This window comes from Echinops telfairi, unplaced genomic scaffold (assembly GCF_000313985.2).
Source record: "Echinops telfairi isolate 266 unplaced genomic scaffold, ASM31398v2 ScPeMD7_7458;HRSCAF=8496, whole genome shotgun sequence".
In the NCBI taxonomy this organism is placed as follows: domain Eukaryota; kingdom Metazoa; phylum Chordata; class Mammalia; order Afrosoricida; family Tenrecidae; genus Echinops; species Echinops telfairi.
This window is the reverse complement of record NW_022111358.1, coordinates 30,246,887-30,265,810: the sequence shown is the minus strand read 5'-3', so window position 1 is coordinate 30,265,810 and position 18,924 is coordinate 30,246,887. Positions and strand designations below refer to the sequence as shown.

Sequence of the window (18,924 nt, the reverse complement as noted above, 5' to 3'; positions counted from 1 at the left end):
CAGCCTCCGCACTCCTCGCCCCGCCCCTCCTCAACGGCCGCGGACCGCTCAGCCAATCACAGAGCGCCCCCTCCTCTCGGACTACAACTCCCAGCGTCCCCTGCGGCGCCCAAGGACTACTATTCCCAGGGAGCCCCGTGGCCCGGGACTCGGAGTAGCCGTAGCAGTATGGCGGCGTCCGGCGCTGGAGGAGACCCTCTAAATCCTAGTAGCGGGAAGGGCCCGGTGGCTCAGCGTATCGACCCAACCCGGGAGAAACTCACTCCCTCGCAGCTGCACTTCATGCGGCAGGTGGAACTCGCCCAGTGGCAGAAGACGCTGCCCCAGCGGCGGACCCGGAACATCGTGACCGGCCTGGGCATCGGGGCCCTGGTGCTTGCTATTTGTATCCGATCTTCCCGTGTGGGGACCGGGAGGAGCTTGTGGGGACGTAGAAGGGACCCGAGCGGTGACGTTCGCAACCACTTTTCACCGAACAATAGCGGGCCAAGTGTTTAAGGTTTGGGTAAAACGGGGGGAATCCCTTGTGTGTGAATCAAGTGAGAGGGCGTGTAATGCTTGCTTTACCATTTCAAAGGGACTCCCTTATTTTTTGGGGGGGAGGGTGATCCTCTTCTAATACGAGGTATTCATAAAAACGGAGTTGGGCTCAGAAGTCGGGCGAGGGTAAAGCAGCATCGTGAGCATATTCCAAGCGGTTTCCTGAACGCGGCCCGCAGATGGTTACACCTTCTACTCGGTGTCCCAGGAGCGCTTCCTAGATGAGCTGGAGGACGAGGCCAGAGCTGCCCGAGCCCGAGCCACGGCTCGAGCGTCAGGCCCCTGATCCGGATGGCCGTCATGCGCCTCGGCCTGCCGAGCCCCTTCACAAGCTGGATGACGCTCCGCGATCCCGCAGAAAATGAAGCTGCTCGCGGCATGGCTGCCCTAACCAACCTCACGCCATGCCTGAACCCCAGCAGCTGGAGACGTCTGCAGTCCACCATCGCAAAAGGGACGTTGTCCACCCCACACTCCCCGTGGGCAGTGGCCAGGCCCATCTTGTAGTTTGTTTTCCTTGTTTGATGATTGTATAACCCTGGTTTTTCCTAAGAGCTGAGGTGTGACTGGTATGGGGGTGGGAGGTGGCAACTCCTAGCTGTATTGGAGCCTGATGTGGGAATGATGGGGTCCAGTTGAATATAATAAACTGAGTCACCTCTCCTGTTGCCAAGTGAGTGTGGTGGGGCTAAGAGACTACAAGGCATTTGATGGTGGAAAGCTTTGCGGGCACTAACTGGCTGTGGCATTGCCCCAGGGAGCTGTAAATGTTTAACTAGACTTACTTTTTCTGTGAGATCTTTCCACCTGATTTAAGAGAGAGATCATGGCAGGTCATTGGGCTGTTGGAGCCTGAACCAGGTCTGGGGGTAGGCGGAGAGTCATTCTCTGGTCTCCACTTCCTTGACCTCAAACACTGAACTTTATCTTTTCTCCTCTACCTGGTCTTTCCCACACCTCGAGCGACAGGTGGATGAAGAACAGTCTTCCTTCTTGTGACTACTACGGGGCCTGCCTGTGCAGGCCAAGGGTGGAGCCTAGAGTGGATGTTGGCATGTTCAAGAGCATCGTTGACCTGGTCCTTTCCTCATGATCTGGGAGGTAGCCAGAGGGTGGGGCAGCTTCTACCTGTCTCCCATTGTGAGAGGAGAGCCCCTTCTCGACTCTCCCTTGCCTCACCCCACAAGTCTTTGTCCACAGGCCTGACAGATATAATCCAGAGTCCTGGTTTCCAGCATGTTTATTGGCTGCGGCTAAGTCTCATGTGAGAACATACCCAGCTGGGAATGGGCATCCGGGCATCTGGAAGCATCCGGGCTTGGGGGGCAGTGCTTAGTGGTTGACCCTCGCCTGGGGAGGTCGCCGGTTTGAGGAGACATGATGGCAGAATTGACACCTTTTACAGCAGTTTCCCTGTGTCTGCCTCTCCCCTAGAAAGGGCCCACACTGTCCACGTCCCTGGCACCATGCTCCCCTCCCAGTGCTGGGTCCTCTTTGCTGAGATGTGTGAGGCACAAAAGCAGCAGATTCTGCGAGCCCTCTGGGAGCCACCGGCTTCTGCTCTGAGTTCACTGGAGGGAAAAGAAAGCGTGCTGTAGAAACGCCGGGGTGGGGTGGAAGGAAGGAGGGCGGCGCTGCAGTGTTAACGCTCCCTGGGCGCTCCCGCCCTTGGGCCCCCCCCTCACCATCCTGCCAACATCCCCGGCGAATGTCACCCCCTTGCTTGCCCGCTGCTCCTGGGAGCCGGTGCTGCTGCCACTCAGGGAGTTCCTTCGCATGATGCCTGGGAGCGGGGCGGGAAAGTGCTGAGTAAGGGAGGGGCCCAGGGGAGCTAGTCCGCCCCCCCCCAACCGAGGGGCAAGACCCTCAGGGCCTGCCAGAAAGCCAGCGTGGTAGGGAGGGCAAAGATGGGAGCTGGGCCGTGGAGGTCTCACCAGGGCCCGGGGCGTCCGAGCGCTGCAGGCTGTTGCGGCGGGAGGAAGGGTAGCTGCCCTTGGAGAGGCGCCGCTGACGGCTGGACAGCATGGCAGCCGGGGCCACGATGCCCGGTGGGGGCTGCTTGCCCAGCCGGCTATACAAGTCCTCAATTTCCTTTTTCTGCAGCGTCTGGAGAGCCTCCACCTCTGACAAGTGCCTGAGGATGGATGGCCAGGGGAGTGAGGGGGCCAGCCCCACTTGGCTCTCCAGAGGCCACCTCTTGCTCCAGACAGCCCCCTAGCGCCCCCAGGCTCACTTCTGCCGCAGGCTCTGCATCTCAGCCCAGAACTCCTCGTCCTCCCCACTGCTCTCCGAGTCCTCACTGCTCAGACACAGGCTGCTGTAGGAGTAGTTCATCCACACGGGGCTGGGGGTGGGCTGGCTCAGAGGTGGGGGGCTGCCTGCTCCTCGGGGCTCCTTCCCCTCGCCCCCTTCCTCCTCAGCTCCAGCCCCCAGGCCCTCGGCTGCACGGTCGCTCTCGGCCAGGGCCTCCCTGGTCTCCGGCCCGCCTCCAGCACTGTCCTCTGTGTCCGAGCTCTCTGAGGCCAGCGGCGGGATGGCAGGCTTCAGAGGACCAGAGGGCTCCGGGGATGGCCGCCGCTGCAGGGGAAGGGGCTCGGCGGGCTCCTTGGACGAGGTCACTTGGAAACGCCCCACAAGCTGGGGCTTTCCCTCTGTGGAGACGGGGAAGGCGGAGAGGGAGACAGTAAGTGCAGGCCACGAATCCACGGGCTGGGGCTGACGGACAGAGGTGAGGCGATCAGTGGTCAGAAGCCTCACCTTCAGAGATGGGTGCCAGTCTGGCTTCCCCTAGGAAGGGCCGAGCAGGATTTGGGGAGACCTACAAAGTAATGGGGGTCAGTGAGGAGGGAAGTGTTCAGAATGGAGCCTCTGTGATCGTCCCTCTTGGCTTCCTAAACTCACCTCGCTCTCCATCTCAGACGTGAGGGCTGGAGGGCGTCCTGGGTCATCAGGGGCAGGGGGAGCAGGGAGGCTGGGAAGGGCTGAAGAAGACTGGGAAAGGAGGCCAGGCGAGGGAGACAGTAAGGACTGAGCCACGGTCATGACAGCCAGCGAGAAGGCACTAGCCAGAGAGAGGAGGGGGGCTGCTGTGCTGGAAGGGTGGTTCTGAGGGACCTGGGAACAACTGAGAGGGCATGTGGGTGGAGAACTTGGGGGGAGAGCGTCCTGAGGAAACGGGGTGGATGGGATTGGGAACTGGGAGACACCGGGGGACAACGGAAGCGGAGAGCAGGGGGGATAGGAGGAGGCCTGGGAAGGACCAAGGGAGGAGCTGGGATGATACGGGGGAGGAGTGATGGGGAAGAGGGGACAAGGGGACAGGGGACTGCCTGGGGAAAATGGGGTTCCAGGAGAAGATGGAGAGGTAGAGAAGGCCGTCCAGCTCCTCTGGTCCAGGGAGGTGCTGCTCCGGGGCTCTGCTGGGGAAGAGGATGCTCTGAAATTCCAGACCCCAGTCCCTTAGGCCCCTCCCAGGCACACCCAGGAGAAACCCAACCCCCCACCCCCACCCCAGAGCTTGGGGAGAACTCAGACTTTACCGCTGGAAGGGTCTGGAAGTGGGCCTGAGAGGGCAGACAACGGTGCCGGCTCCTCCTGAGGGAGAGGGGAAGGGCTTAACTCCTGAGCTGCTTCAGCAGGGACCCACAAGCCTCTAGGGTAAGGTGACCAGACGTCCCGCTTTTGGCGGGACAGTCCCGATTTTTAACAATTATTGCCGCATCCCGCAGCGTTTTTAAAAAATCCCGATTTTTGGAAAGAATGCATGACAAGCTAGGGTGGAGGGTTTTCGGCTGCCATGTGGCTATTTCGCCAGGATATGAGTTTGATCAATGGTGGCCCGCTTTGGTTCCGCTTCACCAGTGTCGCACATGTCTGTGCGGACATCTTTGGAGGTCAGGGGCTTGATAGCCGCAACTTACTCTCACGTGGTTCCGGGGAAAAAAATGGATGCATGCAGAGAGAAGCGAGAGAATGACAAAACTGATGTGGTAAACTATTAACAAGGGTGAAGCTGAGCAAAGCTGGCTAGGAGTCCTCTGCACATTATTTAGAACTTGTTTCTCTGAGGTTATTTCCAAATAAAGAGTTAAAAGCATGTTGAAAACAAGGTGTTTCACTGACAAAACATACAACTCCTCTAGTTCTTTAATGCTTCTTCCCTACCCACTATCATGAGCCCACTTGTACCTTACAAATCTGCTAGACCAGAACATGTGCATGGGTACAGATAATAGCTGGAAACACAGGGAATCCAGGACAGATAAATCCCTCAGGACCAATAATGAGGGTAGGAGGAAGGTGGAGAGGGAAGGGGGGAACCAATCAATGATATAACCCCTCTCACCACCACCCCCGGGGTGAGGGGGAGGCAAACAACAGAAAAGTGGGTGAAGGGGAACCGGTCGGTGTGAGATATGAAAAAGAAAATTATAAATTATCCAGGGTTCATGAGGGGGGCGGGGGAAATGAGGATACCAAGGGCTCAAGTAGACTGAAAATGACAACATCTGTACAAAGGTGCTTGACACATGGATGGATGGATGGATGGATGATGATGAGCTGTGAGCACCCCCAATAAAATGATTTAAGAAAAAAAAAAGGTGTTAGCTATGGATGAGCACCCTTGGCTATCAGATTCTCAAATGGGGTCCATAACCCCAAAAGCTTAAGAGCCAGTTTTCAAGCCCCAGGGATGAGCTAAATCCCAAGACGCTGTGGGGGCAGCGGGTAGGGAGGCCACCACCCATGGGGGTGCCCAGAGAGTCTGACCTGGGGCTCCTGGGTGTCCTCAACGGCCTCCACAGAGCCTGTGTCTCGCCTCAAGAGGGTCTCCACGCGCTGGATAATCTCCCGAATGCGGCGCAGGAAGCCTTCCCGCTCCACGGGTAGAATGAACTCGTTGTACACCTGGTGATGGACGATGGGGGGATGACAGCTGCCCACTGGGCCCTCCCCCTGCCTGTGAGCTTTAGAAACCCCCCTTCACACCACCTGCCTGAAACAGGGGCATGTAAGTTCCCACTGGGCCAGGGGCTGGGTGGAGTAAGGCGAAAGCAGTCTAGAGGAAAGGGGCTAATGGCCCTGGGAAGCAGGTTTGTAGCAGGCACTTTACACATAGGACCACATTTAACACCAGGAACAATCTTCTGGGGTTGGTATTCAACTCTTCATTTTAGACTAAGATTTATTCAAAGAGGTGAAGCTCAATCTGCCCAAGGTGAGAGGATTTGAACTCAGGCCTCTAAGTCCATCTCTCTAAAAGCAGTTTGGATTCTTTCCACAACACAAGTATGTACTTTTGAGCAGGATTCTTGCTTCCAAAGTGTACCAGGCAGGCCCACGTGCACACACAGTCCACAAAGTTATTCACATCTCATCGCTGGGGCTCCCTTTGGGCCCATTTGTTGTTCTAGTTTTTAATAGTTTCTGCTTTCTTTTTGATTGAGGTTTTCCTCTGATGATTGCTGTTACTTTTTTTGTTTTGGTATGTTTTTTGGTACATGTAATCCAGGATGGGCGAATCCATGGAGACAGTAACTGGATTAATGGTCCCTTGGGGGTATGGCAGGGGAGGTTGGGAGAATACGGGCGTGAAAGTCAATTGTGGGAATGACTGTCCAACTCTTCTGGATCTGATTGAATTATTGAATTGTATATGTGGGTTATGTCCTAATAAAACTTTTTTTTTAAAAGAAAAGATAAGTGGCAAAGCTCACGTTCACATCCACAGACATTGATTGAGCACCTACTGTGTGCGGGGCATTATGCAGGGAAGCAAGAAACAAGATCTTGCTATCAAAAAGCCCCGAATGGAGTGGAAGAAACAAGTAGATTATCAGCAATCTGCAAGTCAGCCCATGATAAGTAAGGTGTTTATGAGTGAAGTAGCAATAAAAATGCCTTTCCAAAGAGGGAATAAGTCATAGCACCCAGGGGGGAGGGGGGGAGCCGGGACAGCTTCCCAAAGGAAGTCCTTTGAGCTGAGTTTTGAAAGACATAACAAAAGCAACTCTTATTGAAGGCCTACCATGTGTGCCCTGGTCTCATATAGTATCTCATGGAAACCTCACACCAGCTTCAAAAGAAGAATCATTACTTGGATTGTACCAATCAGCTAGTAAAATTCAGAGGGGTTAAGAAAACTTGCCCAAAGTCCTGATCCAGATTCCAACGTTCCGTCATTTCTTTAGATTCCAAGATTCCATTTCTTTAAAGAGATGGGAAAACTTACTGCCAACTTTATATAGAAAGCAATGCATCACTAAAGTAAAGCATTACGAAAGAAGAACAACAAAGTGGGAGGCCACTCACTTCCTGATGGCAAAGCCTAGTACAGCCCAGCTTTGGTAGCCCAGAACGCCTGACCGGTACCACGATAGACCCACGGGCCCATGGAACAGAGTTGAGAACCTAGAAGTAAACCCATCCACCTGCGGACCACTGATCTTTGACAAAGGGCCAAACCCATTGGGAAAGAAATAGCCTCTTTTACAAATAGTGTTGGCAAAATTGGGGCCCCACTTGCAGAAAATGAACAGGCCCCAACACCTCACACCAAAGACAGAGAAACAAACTGAAGATGGATTAATGACGTAAGTGTAAAACCCAGAATTAGAAAGCTCATTAATGAAAGACAGGGACAAGTGCATGGCATCGATACACTATAAAAGTTAATGAGAAACACACAGCAGAGGACAAACGAGACGGGGCCGAGAGACCTTCTAAAGATCAGACACTTAGGTGTAGCATACGCTTCCCAAAAAGAGGCATGACAGGCTGGGAACAACAACAAATTGGGTTACGACATATCAGACAAGGGCCTTCTGTGATCTCTATGGTGATCTCTGAAATCTCTAAAGGACAGCAAGACTTCAACAAAAGAAAGAGAAACCATCCCATTGAAAAACAGGCAGAGGACATGAACAGACACTCGGACAAAGAAGACATTGAAGCCACCAGCAAGCATATGCAGACATGCTCACCACCGTTAGCCACTAGAGAGAGGCAGATCAAAGCAGCGCGATCTTATCTCAGCATGCACAGCAAGCTGTTCCCTCCCAGCGATCCCTCTACTCGGTCTGTATCACAGAGAAGAAACCAAAAGAGCCCGACATCAATAGATATACACGCACCCATGTTTGTTGTAGCACTGTTCACAGCAAGAAACAAAACAAGATGGAAACAGCCCTGGATAACAGACGATGGTACCGATACACAATGGAATACCAAGTAACATGAAAAGAATAACAATGGGTCTATGAAATAGCGCACCACATAGATGAACATGGGCAGTGTTATACTTTGTGAAAGAGATCCATTGCAGAAGGATAAAGATCGTATGAGACCACTGGTGTAAAAAGTTAAGAAAAGTCTTTCACACTAAAATAAACAATTCTTTGATGGTCACCAGGGGTGGAAAGGGGTGGGAGGGGAAGTTGCTGGCTGGAAGGTAGACATGTGTTAACTTGGTTGAAGGGAAAAGCAACATATAATCAGAGTGAGGTTAGCAAAAAATGAACGAGGCAGAGAAAGACAGTGAGAGGAGTACAAAAGTGAACGACCACAGAGGTACATTCGGTCTATGAAGAGTCCCGCAAGGGTGGTGATGGGTGAGTAGGTACCTGGACAGACAGGCAGGCTGACGGGGTGAGGGAGGGAAAGTGGGAGTATACATATATATACATACAGATTCGACAGGGGTGTTTACCTTTGCTTCAAATATATCCACGAACGGGGTGGAGCACACAGAAGACACTGTTATGAAAACGTTGCAGACACAACCAAACACACTGAGGGAATGAGTCACTAGAACTGTGGGCTCAGGGTCATCATCTCAGGGGACACCAAGATAGAAGAGAGTCCACAGAGACCGTGCTCTATACCGTACTTGGTGCAGAGTGAGCGATCTAAGTTGTTACTACTGGCCTTTCTCTGTCCAGCGCCAAGAAGAATGATGAACATTAAACACTAATTGTGGGAACAATTAGTCCACTGGTCTAACGGAGCACTCTAATATCCATCTCCAAGACCCTGAGACCAGAAGAACTAGATGGTGCCCAGCGATCTCTATCCATTGCTCTGAAAGGGATCCCGCTGGAAGGTCCTAGGTAGAGCGGAAGAAAAATGTAGAACAAACTTTAAAGGATGTAGAACAAAAACATACAAGAGAGCAGGCTTCCTGGTCAGATAAAAACTGGTAGAACCTCTAAGAGTCTGGCCCTTCGTTGCCTTTTAGGTCTGAAATGGAATTTACCCCTATGACTCAATTTTCAGCCACGGAATACCTTCCCCAAACCAACAAACAATCCATGGAGTCAGTTCCTATTTATAGCCCCTGTAAGTTTCCGAGACTGTAAATCTTTAGGAGCAGGATCAGGAAACCTCATCTTTCTCGCAGAGAGTGGCTAGTGGATTTGAACTACTGATCTTGTGGTTAGCAGCCTTCAGCCAAACAAAAGACAGATGTATAACAGGAATGATGACACTGTGAGATACACACACCTTCGAATAACCCACCACGTACAGTCAAACAGGCAGCATTCACTCAAGGACGAAGCTCAGAGGCGTTAGGAAAGGAGGAGGGCGGGAAACCGGGAACACAGGGAGGGAGGAGGATAAATGGGGTAACATCAGGAGGACGGACTGCGGCCAATGAGATGAAACAAAATTCGTCTGACGTGAACAGAAAAGTGATCCGCTCTGTAAAACGTCACCCAGTCCACAATAAGAAGCGAAAAATAAATAAAAGAGAAAAAACGAAAGAGATTAGGCCAAGTTCACTGAGCTAGTACATGATGGAGCAGGGATTTGAACTCGGGCCTGTCTTCGGTGAAAGTCCACCCTCTGCTCGTCCACACTGCTCATCAGGAGGTCGAGGCCTGGCCTGGGGAAGCACGTGAGCAGGAGCTCTGGGTTGTGAATGGGAATGGCACATTCACCAAATAGCGAGGCCTTGAGTGTACTTGAAAGTGCTGTTCCTTTGAAAGGCTACCTCTGGAATTTGGACCTTACTCTGTAGTCATAGGCAGTCACTACAGACTTTGGGATAAAACACTACATAGAGTAGAGGGTGGGCTGGTAAGAGGGTGAGAAAAGGGGAATTGACCTCGGGTTCGTGGGTGGGGACACTTGGGCTGCATGGGACCAGCGTTGGCCTGAAAGCCAGTAGCAAAGGAATCTCAGAGCAAGAGATTCCTGCTTGGATAGAGACAGGCACAGAAAGGCACCCAACCTCTTTGGATGCTGGACCGTTCCAAAACCAGTGTAGCTAGAGAGAAGCCCTGGAAGGGTCAGGTGGCTTGGTGGAAGGTGCGAAGTCTTGTGTGAGACTTGGTCTTTGGCCGGCACACAATGTGAGTGGCATGATGGAGGGGCTTCAGTGAGAGTTCGTGAAGCCTGAGGCTTTCTCTCACTTCCTTTACCCCAGTGGCTGCAACCCACTGTCCCCACTCTCACCCCAAGCCCTTCTTCCAACAAAACCCAGGGTGGGACTGCCCCGGCTTCACCCTATGTCACTTCCTTGAAATTCCCTCCTCACGCAGTTTCTACTCACATTTTTCAGATTCCTCCAGTGTCCTTCTAATGACCTTCCCTGCCCCACCCCGCCGCTGCCTGCTCTTTCTCAGTGGGCAAGCCACTGAGATGCACTCTCAGGCCCTCAAGCCTCTGGCTTTGTGGACCTGATCTGTGTGCTGATGACCCTTAAATCCACCTCTCAGGCTTGCCTGATCCATCCTAGAGAAGGTCTTCTTGTAGCTGGACCTCTTCACTCAAGTTCTTCATGATCCCTTCATTTCCAACTCCCTCTCTCCCTATTCCCATTATCTAGTCTCTCTAAGCTATAAGTTACCCTTAACATCTTCTCTCTCTCATTCCCTATCACATCAAGTCAGCAAATATTTGTTGTGCATCTACTATGTGTACTGTACTATAGCAGCAGGTTTTGCAAGACAGAATAATCAATTGTCCTGAGACAACCTTCAGATTCATTCCTCTTCCTCTTACCATGGTCTAGTCTCTCACGGTCCACATTTGACTTCCTGAGTCCACCTCCCAGCTGAATTCCCCTACCCGCAATTCCTCTCTGCCATTCCACATGGCAGAATGGTCTTAAAATATTTACAGTCTGGGTGACTCTTAAGACCTTCTATATTCTGGACTCACACTACCTGCCCAGCCTTGTTTTCCATGATTTTCCTGTAGGGACACTTGCTTCCAATGGCATTGGTCTCTCATGAAGACTTCCCAACCCTAAGTCTTCCCCAATACCCACATCTTTGCTGATGCAGCGAGAAAGGGTCTTTCCCATAGAAGGTGCAACTATCGGTCTCTCTCCGTCCAGAACAAAGAAGAGTGAAGGTAGCCAAAGACACAAGGAAACAATTAGTCCAAAAGGCTAATGGACCAGTATCCGTGGCCCTGAGACCAAAAGAACTAGATGGTGCCCGGCTACACCGCTAACCACTCTGCAGGGGATCACAGTAGGGGCACCTGGGTCGAATGGGAGAAAAATGTGAAACAAAACTCAAAGACCATAAAGAGGACTAGGCTTACTGGTCAGACAGAGCCTGGTGGGACCCCTGAGACCATGGCCTTTAGACATCTTTTAAGCCTAAAACTCTCATGGCTCAGACAAGAGGCCTCCAAGGTTAGCCATACCACCAGAGAGATACTCACTCATGACCGCAATTAACCACAGGAGATCCAAAGGGCAGCGTCTGCTCAGGGATAAAGCTGCGAAGGCAGGAAGGGACAGAATGCAGGAAGGGGTCGGTGGTAGACAGAGGGAGGAAGCAGGCGGAGTGCAGTGAAGGTGGGGACTGCGATCCAAGCAAGATGCGCACACACTGTGGACTGGAAGACCAGTGTTCTCAGGTGCGTTCACACAAGTCACAATAAGAAAAGAAAGAACGGAATGAAAATGACAGTCTGGGAAGCCCTGTGGGGAAATTCTACTCTGCCCTACAGGCTCACTCAGCATATACATGTGACACCAAAAGACGCCCTGCCCACTGCCTTGCTTACCCATCTGCTGCCCCTCTTCGTCCCGCTGCTCCCGCTGGTGCTCTTGTTGGAGACCCAGGACTGGGCGCCTAGCACGCACTTCACACGTAGTATACCCAGTCCATATGCCCAGTGTGGATACCCAGTCCATATCAGTCTCCGATTACCAGCTACGAAGTCAGACCTCACTAGCTAAATAGAACTCTCCCCAAGAGGAAAGGCTCCTTAGGGTCACTTTGCTGAGGGTCAACCAGTCAATAACTGGCCTGGGTGGGGGCAGGGTTCAACACCAGGGCGCCTCAGCAGGGGGGGGTCTCTTGACCCAAACACCCTGTCCTCCTCACCATGGCGGCTGCAATCTCCTCCGGGCTGTCCCCATCCAGATCAAATCGGAAGGTCACCATCTTGCTGTTGTGGGTCTGCAGTTGGCACTCCACCACTCTGTCATTCTGATCGGACACCTTCAGAGTCAAAGCAAGTGGAGGAAGGGAGGTCAAGTCCTCTGCCCTCATCGCCTGTCGCTCACCCTCCCACCCTCCCTCTCCCCGTAGCCAAGTGTCAGTGGTCAGACTGGAACTGGAGAGAAGCCAATCCCATGCCCAAATGAGGGTATTAGAATCTAGACGACTGTCTCTTGCATACCATGTCACACATGGCTCCTTGCATTTTCCAGATAGCCTCCCGGCTCCCCACCCCACCCCACCCCACCCCACCGGCTGTCCAGGTTCTTCCTCTCCTGCGTCCTTCCCTTACACTCGTGACCCGCAGCCGGGATCGGGGTCTGCGCCGGAGATTTCTCCCCGGGGCTCTTCTTATCCGCCCCATCCCTTCGCCTAGGTCACTAAGGCCCGATGCCACATCCGAAGCATAGCTGGACAAGAGGAATGAGAGGTGGGTGGTAGCCAAGTGGACCCAAGAACCCCAGCGTCCACTCCAGCTCCCACCAGCACATACCTGTCCATTGGGGCAAAGTCACTGCCAGAGCCAGAACGTGGTATGGAGAGAGCGAAGGCCTGAAACAGGACAAGGGTTTGTGAGACTTGGGGCAAAGAGCCGTGGGGATCTCCAGAGCCCGGGACTTGGATGCTGGGTCCTAGGGAGACAGCACTGGCAAGGATAAGCCTGGTGGGTTACCAGGGATCTGGGGTCAGGTGACGGGGTTGAGTTTTACAAGGAACAAGAAAGCTCAGAGAATCAGAAAGGCTGGAAGCCCCCCAGGTGACCCCCTCTCACCGAGGGCAGGCGGAGATGGGACTCAGCGGGGTTGGATGGCACCCCCCCAGGGGGCTGAAGGGCAGGGTCGGAGGCATCCAGGAAGCCGGAGGAGCTGAGGTAGCCATCAGTCTCGCAATCCGCTGGTGGGGGATGGAGGGGATCAAAAACATGGGGAAACACTGGGGAGTGGGGGTCCAGAAGGGGTCCTGACAGAGCCAGATGGGGTGGGGGAATCCTTCCCAGAGGAAGCTTCCTGGCTAGAGGTGGAGGGCGGGGCAATAATGCTAGGTCGAACTTCTGGATGGAAGGTAGAGGTCAAGGGTTCTGGGACCCAAGTCCCCAGGTGAAGGGTGACTTACAGGTGGTAGATGAGTAGCTGGCATGGCGGAGGAGGAACGGCGGCGGATGCTGGTCTGCCTCAGGCTCCTCGGGCTCTGGGGGGAAGGCAGTGGGGGGTCCAGGAACCTTGGGGGCAGTTGCTGGTGGAGGTCCTGGTGGGGGTGGGAGGGCCTCTAACTCTCGAGCTTGGCGAAGCTTCTCACGCTTTCGCTGGATGGCAGCAACCCGCTCACGCACTGCACGGGCCACTGGCTGGTAATCAGCTTCACAGACCAAGCCCAGAGCCACCTGGAATTGGGGGGCGGGGGCGCGGTTGAGGAGCACAAGTTGAGACCTCCCTCAAAGATCCATCAGGATACCTCATTGGGGTCTCCAGGGTGGATGGGTACCAACACTGATTGAATAACCAGTGTTCATTAACTGGCAATTCTTTACATTATCATTGTCAAACTCCAAGAAACCGTCTGGGGCAGGTCTTAGCACCATTTTCCAGAGATGTAGAGTTAGTGAACTGTGTATGGTTATGTATAGAGAGTCAGTGGTTCTCAGGACTATACACTAAGGGTGGGGAAGAGAGACATTCCCTAGTATCTGGAGACTATTGGGGATAGAGGTCGTACTGATATCTCATGAGTAGAGGCCAGGAATGCTACTAAGCATCCTACAGTGTACAAGACAGTCCCCCAAGCCAAAAAAATCACCCCACCCCAAATATCAACAGCAACAAGGTCAAGGATCCCTGCACAATTTGGTCCCAGCCTGATCTTTTTTGATCTGCACAATGCACACCTGTTCTTAGGCCACAGTTCAAACACATTCTCAGGCTGATCCTCCACAGATGATCCCCACCCTTTCAACGGCCATTTTTCTGTGGCAAAAATCCCACCTTCCCCCCCCCCCCAGACCTTCCTAATCCAGCCTCCCCTGCCATCTTCTACCTCCTATAAACGCCTCTGCGGCCCTCCGTCTTGTCTGTGCCTTCTCCTTATTGGCTCAATAACGAGCTTTAGTGATGGTGTAAGGAGGCGTCACAGAGGGGTTTGCCTTGCAATCTGAATTCCTAAGTTCAAATCCAGCCACTTACTTGCCGCGAGACCTTAAACAACCTCTCTGAGATTTGTTTCCTCATCCATAAATGGAGATGAAATTACCCTCCAAGCATGCTGGTCACAGCAATCAAATGCATGCCAAAGTGCTCTGCGCCACATCCGGGTGAGTGCTATTAACAACTCCTACCATGCGGGCGCCAAGCACTGCCAGAAACACCGTCTCTGCCCTCAGGCAGTTTAAGGTCTAGCAGAGGAGAAAGATCAGGATGGTTTTAGGATGTACTTGGGTAGCTGTGATGGGAGGCTTGGGGGAAATGGAAGGAAGCATTTAATTTTAATTCTAAAGGCCAAGGTTTCCTGAAATTGGTGTTTCTGGAAGTAGAGAAGGAAAAAGGACTAGAGGGGAAAATAAATGGATAAGACAGAAAGGCATTCCAGAAAAATTGATCAGAAAGCGCAAACGCCCCCTGGAGAGCTTCCAGAAAAGGAAATCTACAACTGGTCCCCCTGGCCCCCGCCCAGCCCCAGCCCTCCCCTGCTCTCACCATCTCCTGGGCCACCTCCTCGGCCGCGTCCCGGCCCAGCTGGAACAGAAACTCAATGGCCTGGTTGTCGCGCGGCCGCCCCACGCGCCGCGCGTCCTCCATGCGCAGCCAGAGCTTCAGGCCCGGCTTCTCGCCGTCGTCCTCCTCGGCCAGTTCCACGTGCACGCCGCGCTCCTCGCGGAAGAAGGCGTGCGCCAGGAGGTCCTGGATGGTGAACCTGGGGGCCCCTGCCGCCGTGAGCCGAGCCCCCCGCGGCGCCCCGCGCCCCACCGGCCGGCCCCCTGCACCCACCTCTCGTTCTTGTCCGTGCGGATGCAGCCCTCGATGATCTCCTTCACCTCGGGCATCTTCACCTTGTAGAAGCTGTTCGGCTTTGTGCCCTGCAGGAGGTGGGCGGCCTGAAGCCTGCGTCCCTAGGCGCCCCATTTCTTGCTTAGACGACCCCCACCCGTCCGAGGCAGTGGCAAAGCTTGGTGACCGCGACTGGGAGAGTCGATCTCAAATCCCATTCCCCAGCCCTCGATGGCAGTGTGACCTTGAATGTGGCTCCCGCTGCGCCCGTTTTCTTATTTCTAGAATGCAGGGCATACCCCTTTGCCCTGCTCACCTCCCGGGGCAGCTGGAAAGTAAGGCTGGCTGCGAACCTGTTTGTCACCTCTAGGGAGCGCTACCCAAATCAAGATTCTAAGTGGTTGCCCGGGGGAGGGGTTGGGGGTGGTTAGCAGCGCAGATGCACGCAAAATCCTTCAGGGCGCAGCAAGGCCTTTTTACGTCTAGCCTGTTTTCATGAAGAGAAGGCATTTCGTCAAAGGAAGGGCTGATAGGGCAGGGCAATGGGAGGGGGACCCGGAATGCCTTCAGCCCCCCCACCCCTTCTCACCGAAGTGACCTTGCGGTAGATTTGCGCGGCATTTTGGCACTCGGAGTATGGGTACTCAGAGGTAGCCATCTCTAACATGCACATGCCGAATGCGTACACATCCACAGCCTCGTCGTACTTCTCCTCGTACATCTCCGGGGCCATGAACTCCGGGGTCCCTGTAGGGTTCACAGCAGGAAGCAGGCTGCAAGGCCCCCCTCTGGTCCCTCCTCTTGGGTACTTTATAAACTAGGAACCCCGGGATGCCGGTGGTGACTCGGTGACTCAACAGAGTAAGTGAGTGTGAGAGGGAGGGAGAGAGAGAAAGAGAAGGGTGGGGGCGGGCGTGGGTCCCATAGCTTTCCCCCCTCTACCCCATGATTTTCTAGCTCCTCAGATGTCAAGGGACTATGCGTGTGGGGGTTGGGGTCCCCAGAGCGGGAGGTAGAAATGGTGTGAGGACGCACCGATGACACTCTTGGCGAAGGAGGCGCGCTTGAGCGTAGCCAGGCCCAGGTCCCCAATCTTAACTGAACCCGAGGGGCCGGTGATAAAGACATTGTCACACTTGAGATCCCGGTGCAAGATGGGGGGGACTCGAGAGTGTAGGAAATGAAGGCCCCGCAGGATCTGCCGGCTCCAGCGCTGAAGGACCCGAGGTTTCATCTCTCGGAACCGCCTCAGGTACCTGGGGGAAGGTGCACACAGCACAGGCAGGGTCCAGGCGGGGAGGTGAGGGGAGTAGGGGTAGGGGGCCTCACCAGCAACCCTCCCTCCTCTTACCCCACCCACACCGCCACCTGCGCAGCTTCTCCCAACCTAGCGCCTGGGGCAGGGAGAAATTGAGTCTGAGCGTGGGGTAGGTAGACACACTAGGCTTCCAAACCCACAGGGAGGTAAATGGACAGATAGGGCTAAGGCCAAGGTGCTGTGGAGGCCGGAAGGGATGATTAAGTTTCCTGAGTGAGCTAGGGGGAGCTCTCCACAGAGGAAATAACTTTTGTGTTGAGCCTTCAAGGTTGAGTTGGAGTTCAAGGGTGAAAGGGGAAGGGATGGAGACTTTCCAGACAGAGGGGACACGGTGTTCAAAGGCAGGGGGAGGGAGCTGGGAGGGGGGGCAGTGCTGGAAATTAAATTCGGTCTGTCCAAACCTTAGGCTGAAAGTGAGCAGGGTAGCCAGTGTGGGCTTGATGCCTAGGGTTGTGGGAAGGGCTTTTTGCAGGGTTTTAAAGAGCAGGGTGAGGCGGTCGCATTTGGGATTGAGAATGATGGTCTGATCCCCAGTAGGGTCCAGAAGGCAGGAGGTCTTGAAGGAGGCAGAGTAGGGACTAGACCACAGGAGGCTGTTATGGGTGGGCAGTGGAAGCTGAGAGGCCCGGGAGTAGGTGAGGCAGAGTGAGGAGGGAGAGCCAGGGGCCTGGGGCAGAAGCCCCGATTTGTGGTGGAGTCCTGGGTCAACTCGAAGTTGCCGCTCACTGGGGCACAGCCACAGGGCGGGTAAGTCGGGTAAGTCGGGTTTGGACCCGGAGGATGATCGGAATACAAGGAAGCTGGGGAAAGTTAGGAAGCAGTGGGGCCACTTCCCAGCCCTCCCCGAGTCAGACGCAGAGCTCACGTCTTGAGCGTGCCCGAGGTCATGAGTTCGGTGACCAGCACGATGCAAACCTGGCCCCTCAGCACAGACTTCCATGAGTCGTAGAAGCGGACGATGTTGGGGTGCTGCAGCCCCTTCAGCATCTCCACCTCCTCCGAGAAGCGCTGCCGCTCGGCCCGAGACAGTTTCCGAGTCTGCGGGATGGAGGAGGGGTCCCCTCAGGCCCAGTACCCCTATGAAGAGGGATGGGGCACACAAGGGCAGGGCTAGGTGAGAAGTGAGGGCTGGTGAAGACATGTTGGTGGGTTGGAGGGATGGCCAGCCCAATGGGTAGGGACCCCGAACTTCAGAACTTCAGTTTAGGCCACTTGGGGTGGCTGCAAGGACACGCCCACCTTGGACCCCTGCTGGACACAAGTGCTTTTTATACAGCCCAGGTCTAGGAGCCCAGAGCTCAATAGCGTCTTTGTGGCTGCTCAGCCGGCCATGGGGCGGGAGGGGGCGCCCAGGGGCTGGCAGCGGACAGGCAGCAAGCCGGCAGGGGACAGGGAGGGAATTGGGGCCTGGAAGGGGGCTGGCCCCATAACTTAGGCACTGCTAGATCCAGACAGGAGGTGGGAATACTGTGGAGGGAGGCGAAAGAAAGAAAGACAGGATCCAGGACCGGGTGCCAGGAGACTACTCACCCCTCTAGCTGTCTGGCCAGGTCTCATCCTCCTCCCTGCTCCCCCCCTCGCTCCCCCTGCCCCCACCAGGTTTGGCAGCCTCTCTTGGCCCAGAGTCCAGGGCGTGGCACTGGCAGGAGCAAGGGGTGAGCTGTGTTCCAGGGCTAGAGGGAAGGACCCTTACAGGCTCCAACGCCAGGATTTGACTGGTTATTCCTATGTGAAGGTGAGCGCGGAGCATCTCTCTAAAGCCCGTTAGGTTCAGCACCTTTGGGCTCCTGAAGGAAGAGCCCAGGTCATCAGTGGACTGAGGAACAGGGCTGGACTCAGACCAATCTCCTAATCCCTCCCCACCAAAGTCTGCCCCAGAAGGGCTCTCCCAGTGACTCGTGTTGTCACACAGTCCCCAGCCTGTGTCTCCGAGAGGTGGAAGGGAGCCTGCCCCCACTCCTGGCCTCCTCCAGGGTCTCACTGAGGGTCTCAGCACCAAGGGAAAGGGGGTGATAGAGTGGATCCCAACGGCAGGAGATGGGAACGACCACCTACTTTCCCATCATTACCTCCACCTCTGGGCAATGAACACGGAAATGGGGAGGGGTAATGGCTTGTCCCCGGGGGAGCACCTGCACACCACCTGCCTCAGTTTCTCTTGCAGCCCAGAGTCAAGAGGGCTCATGGATCGTCAAAGCAAGGAGAGCAGGGGGAAAACATATCCCTTCCTTGCGGCTGTCCCAGGTCCCAGCCCAGGACACGCAAAGAATCCCATTCCCAGGTGCACCGAGGGGGCGCCCGGCCGCACCTGCAGCTCACACCAGGCCACTTCCACCGTGGTGTCCGTGTCCAGCCCTCGATACACCGTCTTGAAGGAGCCACGTCCGATCTCTATGTCAAACTTGAGGTATCGGCCATCCGGGGATGTGGCCACAGCCTGCGTCTCCGTGTCCTCCTTCTCCTCCAGCTCCCGGCGCCGCTCTCGGGCTGTGGCTTCGGGGATCCTGAGCGGCTCCCCAGAGCCCGGGACCCCGGGGGAGCCCGCGACCTCAGAGAGAGACGAGGCTGCCGCCTTCGCGGGGGCTCCCTCGGCCCACGTGCTCTCGGGGGGCTCTTCGGAGCG

The 18,924-nt window shown here is 54.8% G+C and overlaps 2 protein-coding genes across 2 annotated transcripts in view; one reads left to right on the top strand and one right to left on the bottom strand.

Moving 5' to 3' along the window:
- Positions 1 to 149: 149 nt before the first annotated feature.
- LOC101659437 (cytochrome c oxidase assembly factor 3 homolog, mitochondrial) lies at positions 150 to 1,208 on the top strand. The gene is made up of 2 exons (XM_004707187.2): positions 150 to 385; positions 720 to 1,208. The coding sequence occupies exons 1-2, from the start codon at positions 169 to 171 to the stop codon at positions 824 to 826; spliced, it is 324 nt and encodes a 107-aa protein (XP_004707244.1). The 5' UTR covers positions 150 to 168; the 3' UTR covers positions 827 to 1,208.
- A 557-nt stretch (positions 1,209 to 1,765) lies between these two features.
- The window catches only part of WNK4 (WNK lysine deficient protein kinase 4), an 18,420-nt gene continuing 1,261 nt past the window's right edge, over positions 1,766 to 18,924 (bottom strand). The window contains exons 3-21 of the mRNA XM_045299454.1: positions 18,610 to 18,914; positions 17,167 to 17,339; positions 16,019 to 16,239; positions 15,573 to 15,730; positions 14,984 to 15,072; positions 14,693 to 14,909; positions 13,119 to 13,386; positions 12,778 to 12,899; positions 12,499 to 12,557; positions 12,298 to 12,415; positions 11,889 to 12,005; positions 5,311 to 5,448; positions 4,080 to 4,134; positions 3,442 to 3,956; positions 3,298 to 3,358; positions 2,774 to 3,191; positions 2,475 to 2,674; positions 2,226 to 2,323; positions 1,766 to 2,111 (exon numbers count right to left, since the gene is read on the bottom strand). Coding sequence (XP_045155389.1) covers positions 2,109 to 2,111; positions 2,226 to 2,323; positions 2,475 to 2,674; positions 2,774 to 3,191; positions 3,298 to 3,358; positions 3,442 to 3,956; positions 4,080 to 4,134; positions 5,311 to 5,448; positions 11,889 to 12,005; positions 12,298 to 12,415; positions 12,499 to 12,557; positions 12,778 to 12,899; positions 13,119 to 13,386; positions 14,693 to 14,909; positions 14,984 to 15,072; positions 15,573 to 15,730; positions 16,019 to 16,239; positions 17,167 to 17,339; positions 18,610 to 18,914 — 3,335 coding nt within the window. The 3' untranslated portion in view covers positions 1,766 to 2,108. The remainder of the gene's footprint in view (positions 2,112 to 2,225; positions 2,324 to 2,474; positions 2,675 to 2,773; positions 3,192 to 3,297; positions 3,359 to 3,441; positions 3,957 to 4,079; positions 4,135 to 5,310; positions 5,449 to 11,888; positions 12,006 to 12,297; positions 12,416 to 12,498; positions 12,558 to 12,777; positions 12,900 to 13,118; positions 13,387 to 14,692; positions 14,910 to 14,983; positions 15,073 to 15,572; positions 15,731 to 16,018; positions 16,240 to 17,166; positions 17,340 to 18,609; positions 18,915 to 18,924) is intronic.